General features: G+C 36.4%; 1 protein-coding gene across 1 annotated transcript; it reads left to right on the top strand.

Moving 5' to 3' along the window:
* Positions 1-3,375: 3,375 nt before the first annotated feature.
* LOC106052443 (procathepsin L-like) lies at positions 3,376-8,104 on the top strand. Its single transcript, XM_056043368.1, has 7 exons — positions 3,376-3,532; positions 4,692-4,919; positions 5,356-5,629; positions 5,809-5,909; positions 6,079-6,183; positions 7,457-7,623; positions 7,879-8,104. The coding sequence occupies exons 2-7, from the start codon at positions 4,692-4,694 to the stop codon at positions 7,976-7,978; spliced, it is 975 nt and encodes a 324-aa protein (XP_055899343.1). The 5' UTR covers positions 3,376-3,532; the 3' UTR covers positions 7,979-8,104.
* The last annotated feature ends 2,312 nt before the right edge of the window (positions 8,105-10,416 follow it).

Genomic DNA, 10,416 nt, shown 5'->3' with positions numbered 1-10,416 from the left:
TAAAGTGGTGAATGATGTGACACTGCAGTGTAAAGTGGTGAATGATGTGACACTGCAGTGTAAAGTGGTGTATTATATGGTCTTGTATAGGGCCTCTCTTTCATACTATAAACTGACCAGTAGGCTATAGCCCAACTTCTTTTGCGATTATGTGAGAGAAGGGGGTATCTGGGCGGTGCTGCCTTTTGGTGCTCTGCCAATACAACTTCGCTCGAGTCAGGATTAAATCTCGAGTTCCTTGATAGGTAGCCAAGCGGTTTCTACTACCCAGCCTTACGGTACGTCTTTACAGCTTCACAAATGTTTATACTTGACCTATCTTTACATGTTTCACGTCTTCAGACTTTTCATTAATACTTTTGTTTTTTTTCATTCTTTCACTGACGTTTAAATGTACAATGCACAGATGAACATGAAAGGGAAACATGAATAAAAAAAAAACTCAGAAAAGACGAATGTAGTTTGAAGTCAGGGAATTCCAAGTTTGTGACACAACACACACACACACAAATATGTTACCTAAAGGTCATCACAGTAACGGGAAAGAAATGTTTAACTTGACCTTTTGACACGTTTCTAGTATCTGCTTCTAAAGATAAGATATTCTGGACTTTCCAACTTGGAAACTTGTAACAGGTCATTACGTTTAAAAATTGTAACGTTTCAAATGTACAACTTTTTTTTAACAATTGTAAAATGGTTTGTACTCTCTACTCTGATGGTCTGACGTTTGGGTTCCTGCTGGAGGTTGAAACGTTCTTTATTCCTCTTGTCTCTGACCAGTAGCTCGCAGCTAGAAACGTTCTTTATTCCTCTTGTCTCTGACCAGTAGCTCGCAGCTAGAAACGTTCTTTATTCCTCTTGTCTCTGACCAGTAGCTCGCAGCTAGAAACGTTCTTTATTCCTCTTGTCTCTCACCAGTAGCTCGCAGCTAGAAACGTTCTTTATTCCTCTTGTCTCTCACCAGTAGCTCGCAGCTAGAAACGTTCTTTATTCCTCTTGTCTCTGACCAGTAGCTCGCAGCTAGAAACGTTCTTTATTCCTCTTGTCTCTGACCAGTAGCTCGCAGCTAGAAACGTTCTTTATTCCTCTTGTCTCTGACCAGTAGCTCGCAGCTAGAAACGTTCTTTATTCCTCTTGTCTCTCACCAGTAGCTCGCAGCTAGAAACGTTCTTTATTCCTCTTGTCTCTCACCAGGAGCTCGCAGCTAGAAACGTTCTTTATTCCTCTTGTCTCTCACCAGTAGCTCGCAGCTAGAAACGTTCTTTATTCCTCTTGTCTCTCACCAGTAGCTCGCAGCTAGAAACGTTCTTTATTCCTCTTGTCTCTCACCAGTAGCTCGCAGCTAGAAACGTTCTTTATTCCTCTTGTCTCTGACCAGTAGCTCGCAGGTAGAAATGCGCTACACAAAAAAAAAAAATTATCAAGCAATAATATCTAGTGAGTTTTACAGTTGCATTTAAAACAAAATCACTTTTCAAATTTCTAGGGATTTTTTAATACAGATTCTGCGTAGAATAATTCGTTTGAAATTCCAACTGACAAATGGAGAATCATTAGAATATTAGCTTTTCATTCACAAAGTACGAAGATATCAGGCCTCACTAGAATTTGTTCATTAGGATCTGTTCATTAGGATCTGTTCATTAGGATCTGTTCATTAGGATCTGTTTATTAGGATCTGTTTATTAGAATTTGTTCTTTAGGATCTGTTTATTAGGATCTGTTTATTAGAATCTGTTCATTAGGATCTGTTTATTAGGATCTGTTCATTAGAATCTGTTTATTAGAATCTGTTTATTAGAATTTGTTCATTACAATCTGTTCATCTTTCATAATCTGTTCATTCAAATCTGACTTTAGAAATTGCTCATCAGAAATGCCAAACAGAGAGAATGCTTTCATTCTTTAAAGGGTTCAGAAACAATGGCGTCCTTCACTGGGACTTGCAGACGATTACAGTACAGAAGTTTATGACTTTGACCTTGACACGAGAGCCTAAAGTACACCTATCATCCTTTTCTTTTGTGACGCACTATGTAGTAGTGAAGTCGATGAACAAATATAAATGATCTCGAAATTGATGCACAAGCCATTTATATATATATATATATATATATATATATATTATGTTTGGCACCCCCCACACACACACACACAGCGCAGCTTCATGAAATTGAGAGGTCAGATTCTCAGGTAGCCGGTCTGTGACTATGATACTACATAGGAAAGAGCCTGGCAACAAAGAAATTTAAATCTAAGTGCATACATATGTCTCTAAGTGCATACATATGTCTCTAAGTGCGTACATATGTCTCTAAGTGCATACCTATGTCTCTAAGTGCGTACATATGTCTCTAAGTGCATACCTATGTCTCTAAGTAAAAAAAAAACGTCGACCGGGCCTATGATATCCAAGTAAATATAGAGACGACGGGCTTCACACATAACACATTTTCATAACCAAAAGAAAGGAACTGTATTATTAGGGATTATTCTAAAACAACAATAACCATACAGCCTTAGCGTGTTGATGTATAGTGTTGCTACTCTCTCTACTGCATGTTAGTGTATACAAAATATGCAATCTCATGGTTACCAAAACAGAAACATTTACTTCCAGGAACATTCATTCTGGTCTTGAAGATAATTTATCACACATACATATTTAGAAGTTATTACATAATGGAGAACAAATATTGTTCAATGCTATTTTAAATCTTCTATTCAATCCCAAAATTATTATTTTTTTAAATCTTGAAATGTTGGAGTTTCCAGATGACATGTGTTTTGTATATATGTCAGTTCTCAGACAGAAATTAGTTCAATTAGTGTGTGTGTGTGTGTGCGTGCGCGCGCTTAAGTTGTAAACTGATAAAGACAAAATGAATTTAGGTTTGTAGTTATGACCGCTGCGATTATCCATTTACTGTAAATACTCTTTGTCTTTGGACTTCAATTAACAATTTAAACATTATCGATTAATTATGTAGGCCCTACTTACATTTTCAAAATGAGGCAACAATGCTGAAAAAATAAATACGCTCCATAAAGGCCTATAATTATTTATTTTTATTGATATTATTGTTGGGGGTATTTGCTTTATGTTGTTGTTGTTTTTTTTTACTTATTTTAGATGTTCCTTCAGCTTTGAAGATTATTACATCATAGCCCAAACCCTCCTCAGGTTGAAACCCAGTTCCATCGAGATTGCAGTACAGAGCGCATTTCAGCGCATACCACATGACCATGAAGCCATCTATATAAATGTTAATATAACTTTTTAAAAAATATTAGAGAGTCATCTGTTAAAGTATTACAGTAACTATTATACATATGTTTTTTTTATAATTGAGAGTGTAAAAATGTGACTACAAGATATGGTTAGCTTCACATGATCGTCATCAGGCCACGTGATAGTTTTCCGCCTGATCAACAGAATCCATGTATATAAAGATCTCTCAGACTATACCATCGATACTTCACTTCAAAAACCGGAGTTGAATCGTGAGACCTAACCAAGTTGGAAAAGGTAAACAGAAAACTCTTGGTGCTACCAACATAATACTTTGATAGTTTCAGAATATGTTGATACAAAACAAACTCTATTTCGTTCACTATAAATCACTCCGAGTAGTATCAGCATTTTATTATCTAATTTAATTAGCATTTCTTAAGAACATTTTGAGAAAAACATTTTTGGACGAGACCTATGTTTTATTCTTCAGCTAAATAAGTGTGTGTTTGATATTTCAATTGCTACTCATCGATTACACATTTCATTAAAACTTTTGTTGGAAAAAAAAACTTAGCGCGCTGTGAAGTTTGAAACCATTGTGTGAGCACTGCGTGAGGCACTAAATGAACTTGTCTGAAGACATTGTGTGAGCACTGCGTGAGGCACTAAATGAGCTTGTCTGAAGACATTGTGTGAGCACTGCGTGAGGCACTGCATGAGCTTATCTGAAGACATTGTGTGAGACTTAGTTTTAAGAAACTGTAATCTACTTGTTTTACCATTGATTGTTTCATAACTTAGTCAATGTTCAATTGGACAAGTCTGAAAGTAGATAGAAATTGTTAAATATTTTCTGATTGTGTCACACAAAACTATTCGGTCTCTCTCTTAGTAACAAGTAATATACGTTGAATTTAAAATAAATGTATCTAATGGCTTCATTGGCTTCTAATAATGTAGACTATATGAAGTTTTTGCGAACAAATAATTCTGTATATTAAAAACACAATTCACTTTAAGTTATAGCAGAATCAATGCTCGAAACTATATTGTTTTTGTTTTTTTAATTTAAGAGCTCAGTTAGTTCTATGTTAAGTTAGTTCTATGTTAAGTTAGTTCTATGTTAAGTTAGTTCTATGTTAAGTTAGTTCTATGTTTAGTTAGTTCTTTCTTCATCACCAAATGTAGCTGCTGGACGTGCTGGTGCTATGTAGTGGTTACAACGTAGTATTTCTCGATGTAAATCTAGTGACACAATGTGCGAGTGTAGCCAGGCAGCCGTGACATCGGATATTCAAACAGCACAAACCACTTTAAAAACTTAAAAGACTTTCACGTGACACGTCTTCTCAAAGGGCATATACCCCTGGTGTATGGCAAAGAGTTTTTATTCGAAGCAAATATCCAGTTTGTCTCTATTTAATCTAACAATCTGCTATTTTTGTCTTTCCAGATGTTTAAACTTACACTACTCGCACTAGCCCTCGCTGTGGCTTCAGCCAGCACTACAGCCAACTGGCTTATCTTTAAGTCCAAACACAACAAGACTTACAGTGGAGATGAAGACGTCATCAGGAGATACATCTGGGAGTCTAACCTGAAAGTGATTGAAGAACACAACGAGCGTTACGCCCAGGGACTGGAGACTTACTACCTGGGAGAGAACAAATACGCCGACATGGTCAGTTGATAGGGCAAGAAATATAAATAAAACACAATACACAAAAATGGTCAGCAGATAGGGCAATAAACATGAACAAAACACAATACACAAGCCTGAATAAACATAAATAAAACACAGTGCAAAAACATGGTCAGCAGATAGGGCAAAGATAAATGAATTTAAGACATAACACAGAATTTCTCTTTTTGACATCACACTCTTTGACCCCAGTCTCTTGACTAGAACTTCCTACGCCTTCTACGGCCTGCTGGTAGGATGAAGTTTGAAAAATAAAATTAAAATGCTTCATACCTTCATAATTATGATTTTCAAATTGGAGAATGCTAAAACAAAAACAAATGGATATATGTCTCATTATATTCTGTCTTGAAGTTTAACTTATTCATTAAATAAATTACAAAATTTTAACCAAATGTATTCTACTTGTCAACAGACTCACGAAGAATTTGTTAGAACTATGAACGGTCTCCGTGTGAATAGACCACTCAACCCTGGAAACTTCGTCAGTGGATTGTTGAAGAATGCTCTACCCGACTCAGTGGACTGGAGAAAGGAGGGCTACGTCACTGACATTAAAGATCAGGGTCAGTGTGGTTCCTGCTGGGCTTTCTCTACCACTGGATCTTTGGAAGGTCAACACTTCAAAGCCTCCAAATCATTGGTCAGCCTGTCCGAGTCAAACTTGGTCGACTGCTCACAGAAATTCGGTAATTATAGCTTAAAAATAAATAATGTCATGCCTGATATTCTTCAAGTATTTGTGTAAAAAGAAATGTCATCTGTTTAAAGAATTGGTTTTAAAACTGGTTCAAAAGTTAAAAAGAAAACATACAGAAAACTTCAAAGAAAGCATTTTAAAACTTTATTCTTCATTCTTGTATCCCAGGTAACCAAGGCTGCAACGGCGGTCTGATGGACCAGGCCTTCCAATACGTCATCAAAAACAAAGGTCTTGACACTGAACAGAGCTACCCCTACAAACCTGAGGTTAGTTTCGTAATTGAACACGTATATTATTTTGTTGTTTACGTATTTGCATATAGGGCATTAAAAATCTATATAATATCAGTGGCCTATAGGGCCTTATAGATCCTTATATTATCAGTTACCTATAGTTAGTACAGATAATGAAATGCTATTGTATTTCATCTCTCAGGATCGTAAATGTGCTTTCAAGTCAGCTAATGTTGGAGCTACTGAAACTTCCTTCAAGGATGTAACAAGTGGAAGTGAGGATGCCTTGCAAGAAGCTGTTGCCACAGTAAGTATATGTAGCTAACAACAATCTACAAAAGTAATAAAATATTGTTTTTATTTCAGTGGATTAGGTTAATTTATTACGCATAAGTCAAATAGGTTTTCACTATATATATATATATTCCCTTGTCTTGGAGGAAGATCCAATGAATTCCATTGCTACATCTTTCCCATCGTTTGTTGTGTTTTTACTGTATACTATTATTGCTCTCAATAAATCTGCGAATGATCAGAGTATTTAGCAACTAGTTACTTTCTTCTTGTCATTGTCTACTGTGCAATGTAGAATGGTTTGAAAACTTTAGTGAGACTATTCTTTTTACTTTCACAAAACTAAACGTATTATCAAAAGGATTCTTTAAAAGATTGACTCTTTATTACAAATTTATTGATTTTTTATATGCATGACATATTTCGAAGTCCCCAGAAACATCTGTCTGTGACGTAGAAGCTTCAAATCGTTGTTTAAAAAAGATGTGACAAATGATTTTATAAGTTTGATTTGTTTTAAAAGGTATCTTTCTATCAAGCTCATTGTCCTAATTGTTGAAATAGTATTGACAACTGGCAATATTTTGAGACATTTGTCTTATTAGTTGGCACCGACTTCGTAAATATTTGAAACAGCCAAACTTTCTAGTGTCCCTTTAACTGTTCGTCTGCCAGTACTTTCTCCAGTGTTCATCTATCTAGTTACCGTACTTTCTCCAGGGTTCATCTATCTAGTTACCGTACTTTCTCCAGTGTTCATCTATCTAGTTACCGTACTTTCTCCAGGGTTCATCTATCTAGTTACCGTACTTTCTCCAGTGTTCATCTATCTAGTTACCGTACTTTTTCCAGGGTTCATCTATCTAGTTACCGTACTTTCTCCAGGGTTCATCTATCTAGTTACCGTACTTTCTCCAGGGTTCATCTATCTAGTTACCGTACTTTCTCCAGTGTTCATCTATCTAGTTACCGTACTTTCTCCAGGGTTCATCTATCTAGTTACCGTACTTTCTCCAGGGTTCATCTATCTAGTTACCGTACTTTCTCCAGGGTTCATCTATCTAGTTACCGTACTTTCTCCAGGGTTCATCTATCTAGTTACCGTACTTTCTCCAGGGTTCATCTATCTAGTTACCGTACTTTCTCCAGGGTTCATCTATCTAGTTACCGTACTTTCTCCAGGGTTCATCTATCTAGTTACAGTGCTTCATTCATCATCTAGACTAGTGCATTCTCATTGCCGTTCTCGAAACCATAAGCTGACATTTTTTTTCTATTGCTTCCAGATTGGACCAATCAGTGTCGCCATCGATGCCAGCCACAACTCTTTCCAACTGTACAAGGGAGGTATCTACAACGAGAGACAGTGCAGCAGCACTCAATTAGATCACGGTGTTCTGGCTGTAGGATACGGGGCTGAGGGAAACAAAGACTTCTGGATTGTCAAGAACAGGTAATTCAAAACTTTTACTTGAATATGTTGGTTTCGTGTTACAAAAAGGTACACTTTGGTTGATAGTAATCAGTTATGTACACAAATCTACATCTATTTAACTTCACTATTTTATTGAATAAATACAGTAGACCTAAGCTAATGTACAAATAACAAAGAGAAGTATAAGTCTATGCCCACTTATACTTGAATGCATATATTTATTTCTTTACTAATAGTCTTTAAATTTCTTCAAATGTTTCTTTTCTGTTTCAGTTGGGGCAAATCCTGGGGAGAGGAAGGCTACATCCGTATGACCAGAAACAAGAAAAACCAATGCGGTATTGCTACCATGGCTAGCTACCCAATTGTCTAGACTCTAAAATAAATAATATTCAAATACCTTGACATACAGGCCCATTGATCCAAACTTGAGCTGTCTGTAAACAAAAAAATGTTGAGACTGTAAAATATTTGTATATAATAAACTATTTTTATAATACTGTATCTTGTTGTTCTTCAGTATAAAGTAATAACAAATTACGTGTACAATTAGGACTATAACTTAAAAGTTAAATATAGATATTAAAATGGTTATTAATTTAAACAAATGAACTGTTACGAAAGGATTACAGACTCATTGACACACTTGAAGGCATAGAATTTGATTTTTATTGAGCTGAAATAAAGAAAAACAAAGTATAAGTTAAGCACAGTTAGTTTTTTTTTTTACTTAATTGTCTAGTTTCAGCACACATTAGACAACCCCCAAAAGAATAGAGTGGGTCAAAAAAGTGGGGGGTGGGGGGGGGGCAATGGTATCTACCATCCTTCTCTCTACTGCCCTACAATTTCTGATCTGGCCAAACATTAAGAAGTTCAACCTTCGCAATGAAGTTTTGGCTTTTTTCCACAAATTGTTCCAACAATTCTGTAGCAATGTAGGAGAGCTCGAGCTGTTCACCAGGCTTCGTCATGCTTTTCAAATTGTCACATAAGTATACAACATAACTTTGGTGAAAACGCAATTGAAAAGTAAATAAATACAAGTCATAGAGACAAAAATGTAATGTATTTGTCATTTACCAATAAGTAGAAATAAATAGGCCTAGTGTTTCGCGATTAAACATACCGCCCCGGTAATTCATACAAGAAATTTATATCATTATTTCAGTTTTTAACATTAGCAAAAACACAGATGATCTTACGGTTGGGATCGCAGCATTGTGGGTAATTGCATAAAGGGGTCGCGAAGCTAAAAAGGTTGAGAACTACTGTTCTAGGGTCTACCCACAGTCTCAATGTGGATTCATGTGGTAGATCCACTATAGACATGATATCTTCTCTAAGACTACTGCAGATGAAATTCCGAGAGAGATAAAGACCACTATACATCGTAATTGTTGATCTGACTAAAGCCTTTGACATGGTCAGCAGAAGTGGCCTTTTCAAACTCTTATGGATAATAGGATGCCCTCCAAACTACACGAGTAGAAGTTGAGAAAGGAAAAGATGTAGCCACGGAAAGACTCGAAGAACTCTCGGGTGTTTCCTGAGAGGAGCTAGGAAAGTTGATGAACAACCAGATGGTTGGAGGCGTACTTTTGGGGTAATAGTCGCCTTTTTGGAAACTCAATAGTTGAATAATTAAATCACGAGACTTTTGCCTACTTTCATTAACTGAGACCCGTATCTAAAGGATGAACCTGTGAAACTTCCAGTCTTTTTTAAAAGGCTTGAGTAACATTCACATTTTTTTGTCAAACCAGTTTTCTAAGACTCATGTAGTTCTAAGTCAAAACAATCTGTTTTGATCTTCTTGAATCTTCCATGTAACAGACCGCTAGGGACACTTGTCAAACCTCCTGACAGATTACAGTCCTCATTCCTTACGTAGATAGGTACTTTTTTTTTTCTATCTTGTTGTTTGTTTTGATCCAAGTTTTGTTTGTCCATAAAACAGACAGAATTAGGTTTTTTAACGCCCCACAAGTACAACAATACACAATTTGTTATTGCTTTTTTTTTTATCTTCTAATGAAACGACACACATTATAACGCCCCTGCCGTTACAATATTTCTCTGGTTCATCAGTTCTTGATGGAGACTCTTGAAGGTTCCACGACACTTGGTTCAAAGATGATTCGTCCACGTCAATCACCCGACATTTGGTTCACCCGACAATGGTAAAAAGTTTAAATATGCAATGCTAGACTCCAGCAGATTTTTTAATGTAAACAAACTAAACACGTAAGCTCAATGTTAACACTATAGTATTATCATGTGAACCAACTGAGCCAATAGTGAGTAACTAGAGTTGTGTGAACCATTTGTCGTGAGCCAATAGTGGGTAACTAGAGTTGTGTGAAACATTTGTCGTGAGCCAATAGTGAGTAACTAGAGTTGTGTGAAACATTTGTCGTGAGCCAATAGTGAGTAACTAGAGCTGTGTGAACCATTTGTCATGAGCCAATAGTGAGTAACTAGAGCTGTGTGAACCATTTGTCGTGAGCCAATAGTGAGTAACTAGAGCTGTGTGAACCATTTGTCATGAGCCAATAGTGAGTAACTAGAGCTGTGTGAAACATTTGTCGTGAGCCAATAGTGAGTAACTAGAGTTGTGTGAACCATTTGTCGTGAGCCAATAGTGGGTAACTAGAGTTGTGTGAACCATTTGTCGTGAGCCAATAGTGAGTAACTAGAGTTGTGTGAAACATTTGTCGTGAGCCAATAGTGAGTAACTAGAGCTGTGTGAACCATTTGTCATGAGCCAATAGTGAGTAACTAGAGCTGTGTGAACCATTTGTCGTGAGC

This window comes from Biomphalaria glabrata, chromosome 10 (genome assembly GCF_947242115.1).
Source record: "Biomphalaria glabrata chromosome 10, xgBioGlab47.1, whole genome shotgun sequence".
Classification (NCBI taxonomy): domain Eukaryota; kingdom Metazoa; phylum Mollusca; class Gastropoda; family Planorbidae; genus Biomphalaria; species Biomphalaria glabrata.
This window is presented reverse-complemented; position numbering and strand designations above follow the sequence as displayed.